The sequence below is a fragment of the Nannobrachium achirus genome, assembly GCF_963921795.1.
Source record: "Nannobrachium achirus genome assembly, chromosome: 6".
Taxonomy (NCBI): Eukaryota; Metazoa; Chordata; class Actinopteri; order Myctophiformes; family Myctophidae; genus Nannobrachium; species Nannobrachium achirus.
In genome coordinates, this window is record NC_137815.1 from 62167239 (window position 1) to 62187282 (window position 20044).

General features: G+C 42.7%; 1 protein-coding gene across 1 annotated transcript; it reads right to left on the minus strand.

Annotated features, from left to right (window-relative positions):
* Positions 1-917: 917 nt before the first annotated feature.
* ccdc120b (coiled-coil domain containing 120b) lies at positions 918-15349 on the minus strand. Its single transcript, XM_080728980.1, has 10 exons — positions 15265-15349; positions 14616-14717; positions 13587-13717; positions 12347-12448; positions 11246-11366; positions 10363-10422; positions 7997-8153; positions 7300-7401; positions 4410-5438; positions 918-3842 (listed from the first exon to the last, which is right to left on the minus strand). The coding sequence occupies exons 2-10, from the start codon at positions 14662-14664 to the stop codon at positions 3746-3748; spliced, it is 1848 nt and encodes a 615-aa protein (XP_080585106.1). The 5' UTR covers positions 14665-14717; positions 15265-15349; the 3' UTR covers positions 918-3745.
* Positions 15350-20044: the final 4695 nt, after the last annotated feature.

Sequence of the window (20044 nt, forward strand, 5' to 3'; positions counted from 1 at the left end):
CGTCTCGCGCTATGCTCTGCTGTTTATGACTCACTATAGTGACTCACTGAGTTGTAACTGTCAAAGTTATCTCAGCTTTCGAGTAATGCAATCGTGGTAGTTTAAACAAAACAACTTGGGTTGTTGAACCAACGGCTACTTGTGGATGTTTGTTTGACATGCGTCAGTGTTAGTAGGTGACGGTCCTGACTTACCCTTGTTTCGTAGGCTACGGTATTGTGAGTCCTGTTGACTCAGCAGGGATTTGACAGCGGAAAACGTCGCAGCACATTTCACCCCCCAGCGTGTCCTGTGCGTGAGCGCGTGAGCGACTGAAAAAAGTTAAACACGCGGCTGTGATCTCAGACTGTTGTAGCTCATGGCATGATGAGCTACAGTGCATGAACATGAGCCTCATGCAGTTACTTTGATTGATTGATTGAAGACTTTATTAGAAGTTTGCATAGGAAAAGATACAGTTTCATGACGGTACAGTTCACTAGTACAAGGTCTACTAAAAGGAGACCCTAGAAAAGACTAAGCTTTTAAAATTGGTTATTGGGAGGGCTGGTCAGTCTGAGTCATTTGGACAGAATGGTAGACATGCCTATCAGGAGAGACCTTGTACCAGTGAACTGTACCGTCATGAAACTGTACCTTTTCCTATGCAAACTTCTAATAAAGTCTTCAATCAATCAATCAATACCACCCTTTAAGCTCCTGTACTCCCTTCCTTAAACATTTTACTCTCCACATCTCATGATTATTAGAAGAAGAAAAAAATAAGAAAAAACAGAGAGAAGGGGGGTGGGGTGATAAATGTTCTGTGTATGAATTAATTACAGCTCAATATTATTTCAACATGACACTTTATTTAATAAAATGAATGCACCATCTCATACATATAGGGCAGCCCTATTACAGCCTATAGACCCTCATTTCATAGGCTTAATGTTGAAGAGAGAAAAAAAAAGAACAAAATAAGGAGGGACATGAGAGAACAGCCACGGGCTTGAATAACTAAAAAGACCAACAATTAATACAATGCATACTTTGAAATGAAATGCTTTTACCACATGGTACCAACTTTCTTGCTGGTCGGAATAAGCTACATAGCTAAAAAACGTTATAGGTTTCATAAATATACAATATAGTTTGAATAGATTTGCTTTAGAGCTAAATTTATATTTATTTCCAACTTACAGCGTACATTTTATGAAAAATACATTTACTGTAAGACCCCCCCAGTGCACAGCAGTTTGGTCATTGATTTCAGGTTTCACCAGCTGAAAGAACCACACTATGATGATGAAAGAATGTGGAAACAATATGTAGTAGAACAATGGTTCTCAAAGTAGGGGTCCAGGGACCCCCAGGGTTCCTTGAGGGGGTTCCAAATGGACCCTCACAGGTCTGTAACTCTGAGTGTGCGGATGGTTCCATTTGTACAGTTATGAAATGAAAACCACTGTAGTATAGATCCACCACACTATATCATCACTGTCGGGCAGAAACCTTGTATCTCCAAGTTTCAAACGTGTATGTTTTTTTCACCAAGTAAAGCCCTGCTTCACCATACAAGGCCGTCGCACAAAAGTAGTGAAAACTGCAGATCTACAAGCACAGTGCGAGGCGTTGTGTGCTTGTAGATCGGCTGTTTTCACTAGTTTAAATCATTTTACAAATGATAGATACAAAACAAACGGTTTTGGACATACAAGGTTTCCACCCAACAACAACGATATAGAATGTGAAACAATATGTGGTTGAACAATCACTCCATGGTGTGCTACAATTAATCAAGTAAAAAATAAAAAAGAGAGAAAAGAAAAAAACATTATCATTTGAGACTTAAAAATGACATTCACTTCAGTCCAAGACAAAGTAAGCTAAACAGCCAAAACAAGTCTGAAGAAATATCAATGCTTCATTCGGTTTTCAGTCGACAAAACATGGCTGAAAAAATATTAATGCTTCATTCAGTTTTCACAACAATTCATGTAGTACACAGAACACACTGTTATTTTCAGTATTCTATCCTTGAAGTTACCTTTCTTACTTTAGATTTGATCAGTGTTCATAATTCAGAATGATCAAAACTCTGCTCACGAATTCCAAAATATGTTTTACACATAGTGGCTGTTGTGAAAAAGAAAAAATACAGAGACGCAACAACTTAGCTCATAAAATGTCTTAAAGAATAAATCCATAAAATGTCAACATCAGACAGGATGAACTTCTTTTCAATGGTCAGGCATGAGACCAGCTCATACATACATCAGTCAGCCCTCCAGTAGCCCTATTCTATTCACAATATTGTCCAATTTAAAACAATTAAATAGTCGTTCTGTCGTTGCACTTTATACTTCAGGGGATTATGACTACATATTTCCTATTTTGGTTAGTGTATATGGTTCATTATTATGACAATGCAATATTAGCTTGAAACTCATCAAAGCAATCTATATACACATAATCAGTCAGGTAGAGTAGACTATCAGCAGTCATTACCAAGACACACAGCTACCCTTTCCTTATTCAAACTCGTTACCCTGTCTAACCCCCTTCCATGTCCAAATCCTCCCGCTTGGTGACAATTTCTCGGGGTATTAAGGCTTTAGATGTTCATAAAGTGCTCTGCATGACGCTGACAAATTCTCCACAAGCGAATGTGGAATAACTGAGTTGAAGCTACTCAAGGTGGCACACAGCAATGAACTACGGTAGGTTTTATAACAGCCATCAAGTATTCTAAAGGTCTAATTACTCTTTCATGTCAGAACACAGGACAAGACATTTTGACTCCAAAAAAGGGGAATTTGCAACAAGTGACATCATACCAACTACCCTCATTTTGTGACATCATGACCTGTTTTTATCTTTTGATTGAAGGGTAAGCTTAAAAAGGCTTAATGCTAGCATCACAAGTGATTAGAAAGCACTTTAACGTTTTGTTTTTTATTCCAAACAAAGGTTTAGTTTTTGTTTATTCAAACACGTAGGCACTCCCATCCGCTACTCCAAAAACTAAAGTTCATGGCCCCTTTTGTATAACAAACATGGAAAATACATATCACTGGCAAATTAATGGCAGATGAAGACTAAAACATACAGTATATTTGCGGTCTATATATTAGTTTACAAACACACATTCACTGGCATGTCTAAATAGTTTTTAAATGACATATGAATTCAAATAACATTTTTGTATATCACAAGACTAATGAGCAATAAATTACCTCTTTTAATATAATTCTTCTTTATATCTCAGAAGATACAAAATAGTAATTTAGAGCATTATATATTCTGTAAAAAAGTATACCTTGGGAGATTTGTCAGGAGTAACGAGGGAGGGGGAGGTTTTTCTTTTCTTTTTTACAATAATACGATATGGTATATGAAGATACAGTAGATCTGTAATGTTATTCGATTCTCCAAGAAGAGCTAGCCATAAATCCAGCATAAATACTCATAATCGTATTGTATCTATGTTCATAACCACTTAAATCGAGGGAACTCGCAGAGGCTTTTCAGAATATACAGCTACAGTTTTATTCATTTCAGTCTTCTTTCTCTCTCTTCTGAGGTTTCAATGTATCGTTTTGCTTTTGAGGTCACGTTATATCAGTTTGCGTGTGTGTGTGTGTCTGCGTGTGTGTATGTGTGTGTGTGTGTGTGTGTGTGTGTGTGCGTGCGTGCGCGCGTGCGTGCGTGCGCGCATGCGTGCGTGTGTGTGTGTGTGTGTGCGTGCATGTGTAATGCTACTTCAGACCAGAGTGCCAGGGTCTGCACTAGCTTCCTTTGGGGTCACATCTTGATTCTGCGTATGAGGAGGCTCCTGGTAGAGAGAGAACTCCATTGACCTGTTACAGAGAAAGACACAACATTACAGTCGATAGAAAACAAATAAAGTAGACAATTCTAAACAGAACACCTTTAAATAATATATTGTCACTGTCTGGCCAAAACCTCTTAACTCCATTTTTGAGTTTCTTTTTTCTTTGGCATAAATCAGGGTAATTGAACACCCTTTAAAAGTGTTGGTTAAAATAATATTGAACCAATGGAAAGTAGTAAAAAGTGCTTGGGACAAAACCTCCACACTTTCTGCCAAACCAGCTAACTCCACCCGATTGGCCCTCTCTTTTTTTCATAAATTTGTGCTATTGAACACCCTTTACGTCTGTGTGTTGGTTAAAATAATATTGAAACAAATGAAAAGTAGTAAAAAGCACTTCGGTCAAAACCTCCTAACTCCACTTGAGCTCATTTTCCCGAAAATGAATATTTTGGAGTTAGGAGGTTTCGGCCCAACAGCAGAGATATTTTGGTTACAATGTTTTGGCTATGGTGATTTGTATTTACTGTGACCCTCTCCCACAGGCAAACAGGTGATAGATAATCAATTAAAGCAGCAGAGAAATGCTCACCTTCCATGCAGTGGGTGACCATGGAAGCTGGCGGATTGGGGAATCTGAGCTCTGTGGAGTTCACCCTGGACAGACTGAGACTGGTGCACCAGGGGATGGGGATGCGAGAGGCGAGAGATCCCTGCTTCCTGGCCCTTTGCGGCAGCAGGAGGGTAACCCAAGGCGTTCCTCAAATACCAGTCCCTCAGACCCTCCAGTGCCAGGGCTTTGTGCAGGCTCCGCGTGGAGTCTTCTGGGGTGGGGAGAGAGTACTGCGGGGGCCTGCGGTTGAAGGAAGTACCAGACAGCTCGGTCTGGTAGGGGTGCAAGTTCGGTATGGAGGACGTGGTGGTGTCTGACGCCGGAAGGGGAGCCTCGTAAGCTGACAGCAAGATTGCGTCCTGCTGGTGTTGCTGCTGCAAGGGAATGAACGGCCCACAGGATTTGGTTCTGGTGACTTTCACCCTCCGCGGCTCAGCCTGCGACCCTCGGATCACCATGGGGCTGTAAGGGGGTGCAGCGCTGGGGAGGTGCACCTGGGAGTGAGAGAAGCCGTTGGCGTGTGGTGGCACCACCGTGGCGGTATGGGGAGAGGACACTTCCTGCCAGATCCTGCCCGTGGACTGGTACAGCTGATGCTGCACCTGCATCCTCTGTTGTTTCCCCCAGATGTAATCCATCAACAGTTCATTGTAGCCTCCCCCTGCCCCTCTGCCGCCCACAGACAGACGCATCTTCCCCTGCTCCACTGAGCCATCCATGTGTCTCTCGGGGCTGCCCAGGTGAATGTGCCGCAGTTTGCCATCTGTCAGAGTCTCTGAGCTCTTGTAGGGGCCGCCCCTCGAGGGCATCCCGTTCCTGGGGGCCGGATCATCAGGTAGGCTGGAGCGATCCAGCAGGGCCTCCGAACTGTTGCTGCGCCTGGCGCGGGAGCTGTAAGGGCAGCTTCGTCTGTCAGAGGCGGAGCCCTCCTGTGCCAAGGGGACCATGTGCGGTACATCCAGGCTGCCGGACCACTGCTTCAGCACGTTGCCCCCCGATGGGTCCGATCTGAAAGAGAGAGACGTCTTAGTAGGAGAGAAACCATGGCGACCATTGATTAAGCCAGACATTGTATATTCACTGAAGGATTAACACATAGTGTAAATAGCAGCAAAGAAGCTTTAAAGAAAAGGTGATATCTCAAAAAAACCTTTGAGATATAATAATAATAATAATACAATATTTTGGCCATGGGGTCATGGGGTCACCAGAATCACAAGGGTTCATCTTCCGGGAAGCATGGATGCGCTCAGCAGATTCCATGGCACTCCACCAACAAGACTATCTTGTGTGCAATTTGAAATTGTTGTCTACAATTTACAATTACAATTTTGGCATTTAGCAGATGCGATTTATTCAAAGCGACTTAAGTTACAAATTGCAGAGTAAGTGGCATGAACCCTAGTCAACAAATAACAGGGTAATTGATCACATACATACATACACACATCAATTAAGTGCTACAAAGTAACTAGGGTATCAGGTAGACATAGAACCTCACATCTGTCTAAATGCTATCTAAATAAAATTCATATCGTACATAACATGTGTGATATATATATATCTATCAAAATAGGCAACAAGTGATAAGGATAAATGAGTGCTAGGGGGGTGAGGCGGAGTCTGAAGAGGCAGACAGTGGCGGAAAATGGGAAGTGCAGTCCTGACTTATAGGGGGGAGATCATTCCATAGCTAGGACGCATGGAGCGTTTGCCTGGGTGTCATATAAGGGAGGGACAGACGTCCTGTGTTACCTGATCTAAGTGTGCGGGAAGCGACCAGCCCTTTCCCACCCGATCGCTGTACCTTGGCAACTCCTCCTTCTGTGACGCACACTGAACTGCTTCGGTCCTAGTAGTCACTGCGTCACATTCCAGGAGGATAGCACTGGCCGGATTTCCTCCGTGGTGGAAAATAGTGCTCGATTCTGTCCCTATCTGTACATACGTAACTCGAACAGCGCTTTGGCACGGCGACTTGCTTGGCGGTGCCTCTAGTTGCTCAAGAGCGCTTGAGAAGCGGAACCACTCAGCCTCACCAAGTGGTCCACCTTGGGGGCGACAAAAACTACGCCTAAACCTAACCTTAATATCGTAATATTTGTGACGCATTTTTTATAATATACAGTAAATGAACAGTGCCAGGAGAGACTTCTGCTATTGCACGGTTTTGGTTATTTGGTTATTTAAGGCGGTCTACTCATGTGAGAGGCAGTTTCGTGTGCGTGCAACACAGAAGGGGGCGTTGTTACAGTGATCAGGTGGGAAAGCGCAGTTTGCGTGCGGGAAAGGGTAGTAGGGGTGGGTCATGTCCTGGAGGTAAGGGGTGCCATGCCCTTGATTACCTTGTAGGTCATCACCAGTCTAAGAGTGGCGCTATAGCAGAAAGGTCATTGGGTCACCAATATCAGTGGGGCTCATCCTGCACAGCACATTCCATGCCAATCCAGCCAGTAGTTTTCAAGATACCTTGTTTGGGACCAAAGTGTTCAACATTGCACCATCCGCAAGCCCCGCCACTAGCGGGGCTAAAAACACAACACTATATTTCGCAGAAAATCTACTGGAAATATCTGTACATCACGTTGTTTGTATGATCGATGATGATGAATGCCAAAAAACATATTTAAATACCACAATGATCTTTGTTATACCGGTACAGTAAAATAATGCATCCATTCTGAACAGAAGAAATCCTCAGTGGTATCTCATATACTTTATTTGTAAATCAGAGAGTGCATAAATGTAACGGTTTTGTACACTCTAGAGTTAAATGATCACTGAGGATTTGACTGTGTGCTAGCCTCCACCACAGCTACAGTTGTGTTCTGTGGCTGTGGGAGTGTTACATGAGTCAGAGGCAGATTACCTGACAAGGACGCTGATGGGGGCAGTTCGGGCCAGCATGGGAGTGGCAGGAACACTTCTGCCTTCAACGTTAGATGCACTCCTTGGTAAAGAATGACTCGGGCTGTAAAAAAAAAACGGCGTTCAATATGTCTGACATGGCATGACAAGGTCGTATCTATCATTCATCACCTACTGTATAAATAGACACACACACACACACACACACACACACACACACACACACACACACACACACACACACACACACACACACACAAATAGGGCTGTCACAATTATTACATAATCGTCTAATCGCAATTATTTAACATAATCGCAATTATTTGACATAATCGCAATTATTTTGTGATAATCCTCATAATCATTTACATGTTGAAAAATGTTTATATATGTTCAAACATTTAAAAAAATGTGGAAATAGCAGAAGGCTATTTCCACTATCAATGTTCTTTTTAAAGTGTAAAGTTGTCAAATATATCCTTAACTTCTTTGTATATTTAGGTTATGTGGCATATCTGCCATGTGCAACTTCAAAGCCTACAAGCCAAAGAGAAATGTAATTGTCAACGACAAAACCACAATTAAATCGTTAATCGCAATTATTTGAGTGACAATTAATCGGCATGTAAAATGTCTTCGTAATCGTAACAGCCCTACACACAAACACCAAATTGTGTGACATGAAAGAGGAACAGCACCTAACAGAGCTGGTGACAGAGTTGCGGCGTGTCCTCATCTCATAGTAGATCTCTACCGGTGACAGCTTCCTGCTGATCCTGTGGTCAGGACTACCAAGGGTGAGGCGAGGTTGAGACAGCGAGCGCTGATCACCAACCACACTGGGAGAGGATTCTTCTGGGAGGACACAAGAGAAGAGACGCAGCGTGCACACACACACACACACACACACACACACACGCACGCACGCACGCACGCACGCACGCACGCGCGCGCGCCCACAAGCACGAGACACATTAATCAGAATGAGAATACATTTTATTGCCAGGTTTCCATACACATACAGTTTGTCTCGGTGACGTTTGTGCACTAAACTGAAAGCACCTATTGAATTAGTAATATAAAGATAAACAGAACATGGTAGAAACTATTCAGGATTACTCTGTGTCCGTACTCTATGTACAATGTAATGTAAACTACTGGTTGGTAGAACAGCATAGATAGTAGGGGTGCAACGGTTTAAACAATTCACGGTTCGGTTCGGTTCGATATTTTGGTGTTGCGGTCCGATACTTTTCAGAGACTGACACTAAGGTTTCAGAGGCACTTGCCTGTCAGGCAAGTACAGGTCATGTTCTACTTGACCAAAGGTCATGCCAACTTGCCCGAAAATTAATTGTCCATTATAAAATGATAGGTAAGATTTTAAATACAGCTCAATTTAACAAATTATTTATTTACTTTCTGGGGCTGTGCAATAAAAAAAATCATACCTCCAAATCCAAATACCTATGATTGAATATGTCTATGGTTTCACACTTGTTATTCTATATTAAGTGTAGCAACAGTAAAAACAGCACATTATAGGTTAGCAGTGCTCTTATTTTACATTCCACAGACCAGAAGACAGCGGGCTGGCCATGTTCAGGTGTTTAGACAGATATCTCGTGTTGTGTTTTAAACTCTCAAATGAGCACTTGCCCGGTTGGGCAACCTGAAAGCAAACTTCACCTGCCCGACAGTTTTTTTATTTTTATAACTACCGGTACGTATGTTTTAACTTTGAACAATACGGTACCCAACCTCTAGGGTAGTGGTTCTCTAAGTGGGCTCTGCAGACCCGTAGGGGTCAGGGTTTCCTGCAGGAAAAAGTCTTGACCAGGGGGGATCTCATGGCGCACGCGCAAAGCGCGTGCGCCGAAATTTTTTGATAATTAATTAATGAATTTGAGTAATTAATTCATTTAATTTTTAATATTAATTCTTATTTTTGCCCTATAAAAAACACATGAATGTGCCCATGATGACGGAAAACACAACTACATGCTATCATCCACATTTATTCAACATTGAATAACTACGTTTTTCACAGGACAGTGTAACTTGTTTTTTTTCCCCCAGGTTAATCAACCAGCACTCGTGCCATATAAATAGAAGTCTACAGCACAGTAAAAAAACAACAACATTGGTGTAAAGTAACTAAGTAGATTTACTTAAGTAGCCTACTGTACTTATACTGTACAAAGGAGATTTTCAGGTATTTGTACTTTACTTCGTTGTGAGTAAATGAGAAGAGGTCTCTCTCTCTCTCTCTCTCTCTCTCTCTCTCTCTCTCTCTCTCTCTCTCTCTCTCTCTCTCTCGACGCAATCTACGACTCGCTGTGCAGCTGTGTCACTGTCAAGTTGACCTAGGCTCGCCTCAAAAGAAGTTAACGACCGTCAATTAAGCAGCTGCATGCGCTGCTCTGCTCTCCTGCCAGTGAGGCACAAGTAACTTCACATGGCTGCCATGTTTGAAAGATAGGGTTGGTATGGGGGTTAAACATGCAATTTCGCGATCGCGATCATGCCTAGTACATTGTTGGAGGTCCAAAAAGTTTTTTTGAAAAAAAATTTTTTTTTTGAAAAAAGATTTTTTTTTTTTTTTTTTTTTTAATTCCCTTGGGGGGGCGGGGGGGTTTTCTGGCCGGGCGGGGCGCCTGGCCTGTAAAGTGCTGCAGGAAACCCTGGGGGTCCTTGAGGGGGTTCCAGGGGAATGTGGATGTGGAGTGGTATTGTATTGTATTGTTTGGTACAGGGTCATTCGGTTCGGTACACCCTCGTATTGAACGGTTCAATGCGAATACATGTATTGTTGCACGCACCCTTAATATATAGATAAATAAATAGTACTTTCTGCACATATTGAAATAGTACAAAGGATACGCATAGGAATTCCACTATGCACTTAAAATCAATTCACTATTACACTCAGTCCTAATCGCACCTACCATCCAGTTAATAATTGGTGTCTGACAGTGATGAAATATTAATTATGAAGACCAAGACCAAGATATTATGAAATATGTGAAGATTATAGATTGGGTTCAGGAAAGGCTTTACTCACCATTTTCATGTGACGTTGAATCAGATATGGAGCTCGTACTTTCTGACATTACAGTGTCCTCTAGAAGACAACAGAACACTCAGTGAGTTCACATACAGGTGGGATCATCATATCCTAAAAATGTATATATCAGCCCGCCCAATCCAATTCCCGCCCAATCATCAATCATCAATGCGACACGTTGTGAGCTTGTAGATCGGTTATTTTTGGCAAAGAGATTTGGTGTAAACAGAAAAAGAAGTACAAGTACAGAGACAATTCAGGTCCAGTTTACCATTTCTAGACCAGTGGTTCCCAAACCTTTTAGCTTGTGACCCAAAAGAGAAATTAGACTTTTGCCTGGGACCCAAACTAGTGAAAACAGCAGATCTACAAGCTCACAACGCGGCGTGAAGCGACACGTTGTAAGCTTGTAGATAAACTAGACCAGGTCAACCTGGTTGTGCCAGACCCCCTGTCTGTCATCATCATTTATGACATCATGCCTTTTGTAGGCATGTCATCATCATGTCATCATCATATATACCCTTTATATAGAAAACCCGGACAGACCGACATTTGCTTATGTAGGCCTACCCATTTCATGGGTCTGGCAAAAACTAGACCAGGTCAACCTGGTTGTGCCAGACCCCCTGTCTGTCATCATCATTTATGACATCATGCCTTTTGTAGGCATGTCATCATCATGTCATCATCATATATACCCTTTATATAGAAAACCCGGACAGACAGACCGACATTTGCTTATGTAGGCCTACCCATTTCATGGGTCTGGCAAAAATGCTAAGTAACCTTTGCCACCTTTCTGAGAGCGACATCTGGTATGGCCCATGGACCAACTGTTTGGGAACCAGTGGTCTCTAGAGGGTTCAAGTGGTCTTACCTGTATGGCACCCCCGGTGGACCGTCCTCTTGCTGTTCGCCACATATCGGTCTGATTCAGCATGTCGGTATAAAGCACCAGTGAAGAGGGCTTTCATCTGTCTTCTCTGGCCAGATTCATCCTGTGCAGAACAGCAAGCCATGTTACTGCGTTGGCCTATGGATTCTGTTAGTGTGGTATGTGGCCAATGTGGCCTCCATATATGGGCATGTTAGAGTGGTTCCCCTGACATCACAGTGATGTCAGAGCGTGATGTCAGAGCGGCAAACCCATAGACCGTAAAAAATTGTACACGTCCAGACAGAAGACATGATGTGCCGTTTCACATACTAAACTGCGACCTTCGGTCGCAATAATACATTATATGATATGACATGATATTTGGTAGCTTGCAGGGGACAAGGTGTCTCCGCTAAGCCTGATAACTATTGTTTTTGGTACAGCCTATTCTGTGCTTCAGTGTGTCCTTGTAGCCGCTAGTGTACGGTCTGAGCCCTATGCCCGTTGGCAGAAGAACTACCCTACCACCGATCTGTGTTCTCCCCATGATATCATGTACATTAAAGTATTTCCATCACCACCTAGAGCAGGGGTCTTCAACAGGGGGTCCGGGACCCCTAAGGGGTCCTCAGAGTTACTACAGGGGGTCCTCCAAAACTGAGTGATAGAACCTTTTTTCCCCTTTTTTATATTAACCACTTGAACTCTAGCGTCCATATTCTGAGAACTTTAGCCAAAAATAGCAGATCTACAAGCTCACAGTGAGCTTGTAGATCGGCTATTGTCGGCTATAAGAGGTTTGGTGTGGAGGAGAAAAAGAGCAGACTAAGTACAGAGTGAAAGGTCAAGTTTATTAAGTATTGACGGTTCGAGTGGTTAAATATCTGAGAACACAAATTTACATGAATCCATAATACACTAATGATTGTGCTGTCAAACAATGAAACTATATGATAAGGTTGTGGGGGTCCCTGCTTCATCTCTCTCTCAACTAAGGGGTCCTCGGCCTGAAAACGTTGAAGACCCCTGCATTTAAGTATTTCCATCACCACCTAGAGAATATTGTCTGCCATTACACTAGTGACCCTAGTTCACTCTTACCTCTGCCTTGGTGTTTGGTGACAGGCCCGTCCTGCGCTGCACCCCGGGGGGTCTCTCTCCTGTTTCCAGAGGAAAAGCACGTGGTAGCTTCCCTGTCAGCTCCTGTCGAGGACAACCATTTACATACTCACAAGGTGGACATTTTGCTTAACGGTAGTGGGGGGGATCGGTACCTAGGGCTGTCAAGATTATGACATTTTACATGGCGATTAATTGTCAAATAACTGCAATTAACGATTTAATGGACCAATCCCCAATCACATACACACCCATTGTAACTGTTACAATGGGTGTGTATGTGATTGGGGATTGGTCCATTGTGTATTTGTCGTTGACAATTACTTGACTTTGACTTTTAGGCTTTGAAGTTGCACATCATGGCAATCATGACACATAACTTAAGTATACAAAGAGATAACTGACATATTTGACAATTTTATACTTGAAAAAGAACATTGATAGTGGAAATAGCCGATCTACAAGCTCACAACGCGTCCCATCGCGACGCGTTGTGAGCTTGTAGATCTGCTATTTCCACTACTTTTTGAAAGTGTTTGTAACTATCTTAACATTTCTCAACATGGAAACGATTAAGACGATTATGCAAAATAATTGCGATTACCTCAAATAATTGCGATTAGACAGTTATGTAATAATTGTGACAGCCCTATCGGTACCATGTGAATATGGTTATATCTTCCTATAATTGAGATTCCTTTATGTATTGAAAAACGCTACATAATGTGTTAATTATACCCGTAAACGGGTTACTGAAAGTCTCAAACACGTGTTTGCAATTTAGCTGCATTATACTGTACAGCAGGGAACAGTTAAACGTGTGCAGAGACAGACAGAGTGGGACCATACAGTAGGGATGTGTGACACAGCTGTCAATGAAAAGCTGAGGCAGCTGCAGCCTTGTACGTATTACTGGCGTGGCCTCTGGAGAAATCACGCAAACACTGACATTCAGCACATTTCTCTTTTGACTGATAAAGCGCTGGACAATAACTTTGCTTTCCAACAAGTCGCAACAGTACATACCGTACTGTATTTCTATTGGTAATATGAGCAGCCACGCTCAGCGTCTCAGATCAGATTCCTTTGTTTGTCTACTCTACACTGCAAAGAAAGCAAACCGCAATACAAAACACACAAATGTCAATAAGCACGCCAAGTCGGGTTCGTCAACGTGTGTGTAGTCCCTGCCCTGTAGACAGATAAACAGACAAATACTGACCGCCTCCTGCAAGCAGACTTGTCTGAGCTCTCCCACTCGGCTGTTGAGGAGCGCTTCCAGGGCCTGCTTTCTCTCCTGGAGCGCCGCAACACGCTCTGCCTGCAGCTTGCTGTCCTGGCAGCCTTGAACATCTGCACAAGTAAAAGACATCCATGAATCATCTCTGGAAAGAAATCGTTTAAAAATGTAGTCCGGGTCACTGGATGTCACCGAAATAATGGAAATGTTTATTTGTTTGTTTCACTGTGTATGGTAAAATAATTTATATACGTATATATTTCTGCTTCATGTGTTCTTCTACAGCAGGGGTTCTCAAACCTTTTTAGGCTGTGACCCCCAAAATAAACATAATATGAACTGGGGACCCCCACTCTGACAAGCACTTGGAATTCGGTTCCACAGATAAATATTGTGAAAATAGCAGATCTACATGCTCACAACGCCTCGCGGTGTAGATCGGCTATTTTCACAATGTTCGTCTCTTGCTTACTTAATATTTGACAGTTTGACCAGTTTGGTATTAAAACAGTTTTGAAAGTCCTTAAATTGTCACGTTATAAATGTGCAGAAACCCTGTATACACATATACTGTGTGTTGGTTTGTTTACCATTAAATGAAAAATGACATTAAGCTAATCATCTGGGGACCCCCACAAATTATTTTGGAATCTGCTCTACAGTGAATGTGATTCAGTATTCAACTACATGATGTCTGTTTCACAGTCACTCAGTCATCTGATAAGATTATCTGTCAGCTGTGGCTGCATGAGATGAGAACAAGCACTCCTCACACACATAAGTTATTTCTTTCAGCTGGATGCTCCCCAAGGTATTTTTTCATCATCTCAAAACAACTGCCAGGAAACTCAAAACTGATTCTTTGTCCTGGCTATCTCGGGCTTGTCCGGGCAAAACCACTAAACAACAGCGTCTGTCCACAGGGCGTTGGTGCTAAACTAAATCAAGATGTTCATGTCGGAACGTTGCCAAAGCTTCTGAAAAAAAAAAAGAAGAAGCAATGTGACTCACCTGGAGCCCCCAAGCCCATGGATGTGATCAGGTGTCCTTTGACCTCCATGTGATGCAATTCAGGGGACCTTACAACTCACCGCTCCCAGCTCAAACCCTCACCTGGTGACATGAATGCAGAGCTTTAGCATTGCAGCTGGGACAGATCAGCAAAAAAACACATTAAACCAGGGGTCTTCAACGTTTTCAGGCCAGGGACCCCTTAGCTGAGAGAGAGAGAGAGATGAAGCAGGGACCCCCAACTACATATTGTATAGAATTGTGTTGCAGATTGAAAAATGTTCATAGATTTCTTAGACAGCTTAGACAGCACTGTCATCATGTTGGAGTAATGTGTGTTTTCAGACATTTAACCACTTGAACGTCAAATACTTTAGTCTGCTTTTCTTTTCCCTCCACAAACCTCTTTGTCAAAAATAGCCGATCTACTCACAGCGCAAGGCGTTGTAAGCTTGTAGATCTGCTATTTTTGGCTAATGTTCCACTCAGAATAGGAATGCTAGGGTTCAAATGGTTACTGTAAAAACATGATCCTATCACACAAAGATTTGGCGGCCCCCCTGTAGTAACTCTGAGGACCCCCTAGGGGTCCCGGACCCCCTGTTGAAGACCCCTGCATTAAAGTGTGAAATGTGTGTATTCCCCTAACCTTGCGGTCTCAGCCATGTGTTTTGTTGTGGTGTAGACCGACCATTTCATTTCCAGCGAGTCAGCAGATGATATGGGTGTCTCCCAGCACAGATTATCCAAGATACCACTAGGAGGAGCCACTGCACTCCTCTTCAGAAGACACTGAAAACAATATGGTTGAATATTGATTGAGATATCATTCAGTAACTGCAAGGATATTCATAAAGATATTCCTAAGAGCAACCAAGTGATAGATACTCTGTATGTGTAGGAAAAAGTTTGATCAAAATATGGCAATAATAATTGTTATTAATAGCATTACATTATTCTTGAACTTAGAACTAATACTTTTCATTCTATTTAAAAATTGACTTTCTTTATATTTGATCAATTATAACAGCATAAAATAAGGGAGAGCTGCCCGCTAAAAATTTTAAATAAAACGTTCTTTAAAATGTGCAGTCAACCAGTCTCTCAAAACAGGAAATTACTGTTCATCCAATGATTGAATCTAATCATGATCTAAAATTAGCATCCTATGCAATTAGCAACCAGTTCAATTGGGACATGGGAGAGAAAAGAGAAGGAAGAGACAGGCAGAATGAATAATTTATAGAAAAAGAAAACCTAAACCATGTGTTAAGTCTCAAGGGTTTACAGGAACAAAAGATGCAATAGAGCCACAGGATGACTCGCAGTAAAGAGAAGGAAATTATCGCGACAAGAAGATATTAATAAATAACATGGATAGTTGATCCTAAGATTTTCTGGTGTCATACAGTAGTTATCAGGGCTGTCTTTCTTGTCATACAATGTACTGTATGGCATGGGTCTTCAACAGGGGGTCCGGGACCCCTCGGGGGTCCTCAAAATCTTTGAGTGATAGAAAGTGTTTTTCCTCCTTTTTTATATTATATAATATATCTACCGGTATATCCATATATCCATATTCCATGAACTTTAGCCAAAAATAGCAGATCTACAAGCTTGTAGATCGTCTATTTTTGGCTATATTTAGCTTTGGTGTATAGAGGGGGAAAAAGAGCAGACTAAATACAGAGTGAAATGTCAAGTTTATTAAAGGGGCACTCCACCACTTTTCAACCTATGTTCATATAATTGGTCCTCACTCAAAAATAGCTATTTTTTTTTTTCTCAGAGGAGGGCTGTGGGCAGGTCAGAAACCCATCGTCTTGTGACATCATCGATTGCCAATCCAGTTTATAGAAACTGCAGGCTTTCTATTCCTGAAGAGTTGCAATTTTAAAGTGGAAGCCATTGTTCTCACGATAATAAAAATCTAAATATCTTTTTCAAAAATATTGATGCCAAATTTAAATATGAATGTGCGCTTATAACTAGGGTTGGAGGCGGTAACCGCCGTACCGCCGTACCGCGGTATACCGAGGTCTACCGCGGTGTCATTGTGCTTACCGCGGTAAAAAGACAAAAAAAAGGTCTATTTTTTATTGGAAAACAAGCGAGTTTTAAAACGGGGGAGAAGCGAGGACCGCATGCGCTCCATGCCGCTCTGCTCTGGGCCGTGTACCACACGTTGGAAGCCACATACGTCACTCACACACAGAGACCTGCAGTGTACACAGTGCACGGCTGCACGCAGGGCATAGATAGAGTACGGAGCACAACTCTTTCTCTGTAAAGGGGATTCCAGACGGTACGCGGTCACCGCCTGCTAGTAATTCATTTTCAATGAGAGGCGGGCGGCTATTTCGTCCGCGCAGCGAAGTTTAGAGGCGGCGAGGCGAGCGGGCGCAGTCCCGTGAAAATCCCCGCGAGCGTGCTCGTTTGTGCATGCGTACGCGGGCGGTGAGAGATGGATTGTGTTCATCTTTGTGAAATACCGCGCAGCGTTTACTCAAAGAGCGAGTGTGTTTGTGTATCACCGCGGCGCGGTCCTCGCAGATCCAAGCGGGAGCCCCGGCGGCAACCGCTGTCCGTCTGTAGAGCGCCTAATCCACTCGACACAAGGATGTTAATACATAGGCTACCTTGTGTTGTGGCATATCTTTTTTTATTCATACGGATTACTGGCGGAGCGCGGGCCGCGTGGACTAAAGCCGAAAATGAAACTATTTTACTTTCTCCACCGCGTCGCGCTCCGTCCAGCGGCGCGTCGGCGATTTTATAACCTTTTCTGTCAAGTCTTGTAACTAAAACCTGTATATAGCAGCACTCAATCACTGCGATTTGAGAGTTGAGACGTGACGTGACGTGAGTTTACAGAATCACTGTACACGATCTGACAACCCTTCCTTCAGCTGTTTGTGTCTGAATAGCCCAAGTAGCTAGCCTACGTAGCTTGCCTACGTTACTATGGTAACCCGACAGTGCAGATCTAAAAGCTCAGAACGCATCGCGGATGCGACGTGTTGTGAGCTTGTAGATCTGCTCCTTTGAAAGCCAGACACGCTGTGCTGTACGGAGAAGTATAACTCGGGCAGTCAGGCTGTGTCGCCTCTCCACTGTGGAGAAACTATTTTACTTTCTCCGTCGCACGTTGTGCTCCGTCCAGCGGCGCGTCGGCGATTTTATAACCTTTTCTGTCAAGTCTTGTAACTAAAACCTGTATATAGCAGCACTCAATCACTGCGATTTGAGAGTTGAGACGTGACGTGAGTTTACAGAATCACTGTACACGATCTGACAACCCTTCCTTCAGCTGTTTGTGTCTGAATAGCCCAAGTAGCTAGCCTACGTAGCTTGCCTACGTTACTATGGTAACCCGACAGTGCAGATCTAAAAGCTCAGAACGCATCGCGGATGCGACGTGTTGTGAGCTTGTAGATCTGCTCCTTTGAAAGCCAGACACGCTGTGCTGTACGGAGAAGTATAACTCGGGCAGTCAGGCTGTGTCGCCCCTCCTTTTGGGAAGATGATTGCAATATTTTGGCTTATCGCCGAACCTTAATTAATAGATACGGGGGTGCGGTAATTACCGCAGTACCGGCGGTAAATGGGAAGACGGTAATCGCGGTAACAAAATGTCCATACCGCCCCAGGCCTACTTATAACGCCAGGAAATAGCTATATTTAATCATCATAATCACATCAATTTACCAAGCCACTAAATACCATACCACAAAATGACCACTAGAGCGAGCCATAGACCATAGACTGTGGAAGCCCCCATGTTAACCCATGTTAAAACCAAGGTTCACAACATTCAAGGATGGGACGATGACGTCGATCCCCATTGACATGAATGGGAGACCCGCGGGCCGCCATCGGAGCTCAATACTGTTCAATTCGTGCTTGATCGTCTAAAACCACCATCGGTATGGGCACCGGAACGTATACAGATGCCACACAGAAAGTTTCCGAATCAAAATCCGACCTAGTGAAGCTGCGTGAGGGTCGGATGGTTTGCATTGAGACTAGCGGCTAGCAGAGGCCTACGTAAACAGGAAGCTATGGCTTAAAGGTGACGTCATAATCGTATCCTTTTTTTTCACGGTTTACGTCTGTATACTAGCCGAAGGTAAGCTAACCGTTCCGCTCCGTCTATTAACCCAAATTAAAAGCTTAAACAATGCTTTTATATAAAAGTCGATAAAAGTCGCTTGGCAGGGAACTCCATAATGAGATAGTCGATCTAAAAGTCGACCGGCCCTGACTGAGTTAATTTCTTTTTTGGAAAATGATGATGTCACAAGACGATGGATTCTGAACTTCCCACAGTTTGTTATTTTATCATGAACATTAGTGAGGACCTATTATATGAAGACAGGTTGAAAAGTGGTGAACTACTCCTTTAAGTATCAACGGTTCAAGTGGTTAAATATCTGAAAACACCCATTTTCATCCAAATACACTGATCATTGTGCTGTCAAACGATGAAACTATATGGAATCTATGAAAAGGTTGTGGGGGTCCCTGCTTCATCTCCCTCTCAACTAAGGGTTCCTTGGCCTGAAAACGTTGAAGACCCCTGCTGTATGGGGTGGCTGAAAGCAGGGTATAAAACGACATCTATGTATGTATTCTATTCTATTACATTACTCAATTTCTGCTAATCATGTCCACTTATCTGTGATATTTATATTGACCAGGGAAATCAAATTACTGTCTAGGTCGAACAAATAGAACAACATCCCCATGATGGGAATATAAGAAAGATTAAACAATCTGATTCGATAAGGAATGCTAAATGCTTTATAACAAACTCTGACTGCAAAACGCCAATCTATCATAACTCCTCTGTGTTAACTGAGCAGTGTTGTTTTACACACACTTTCCCCCCACATTGACAGAGGTTCATTTACAACTGCGCTCTTCCATTATCACCCCTATAGAAACACAAGATCCAAAAATAGCAATGCTGCTGTTTGATTTTCTCTCAGCACTACAAATCGTTGCCTTGAGGAAGTATCACGTTCCCCTCTTGCTTGTCTAGCACATAATAAAACAATTCCACCTAAACCACAAATCCATAAATGGAAAGCCTCAACGGGGTACTTGTAAGATCCTGGCACCATCATATCATTGAAAATAAAAAAACATTTAACTACCACTTGTCTTAGAACAAGGAAATATTATTTTTGAGACACCAGAGTAACTGTCTGAACTGAACAGGTTCCATATGTGTATGTCATTGTTGCCAGGCCACAATGTTTCTTCACCATAAAACAAAACAACATTCACTGACCAATGTCTGCGTCAATAAAATATGGGGCCTTCTGTTTTCGTATCTTGAGCATTAACACTAAAAGATGTGAACAAAAGGGGGGGAAAAAAAGATGAGGATGGCTTTTGTATTGTGTAAACATACTTGAAAGTCT

Coding starts and splice junctions, on each gene's coding strand:
- ccdc120b (XM_080728980.1), bottom strand. CDS start 14,664: ATGGAGGTCAAAGGACACCTGATCACATCCATGGGCTTGGGGGCTCCA. Junction 11,367..12,346: donor CACCAAACACCAAGGCAGAG/GTAAGAGTGAAC, acceptor TGTTCTGCACAG/GATGAATCTGGCCAGAGAAG. Junction 3,843..4,409: donor GGTCACCCACTGCATGGAAG/GTGAGCATTTCT, acceptor TCTCTGTAACAG/GTCAATGGAGTTCTCTCTCT.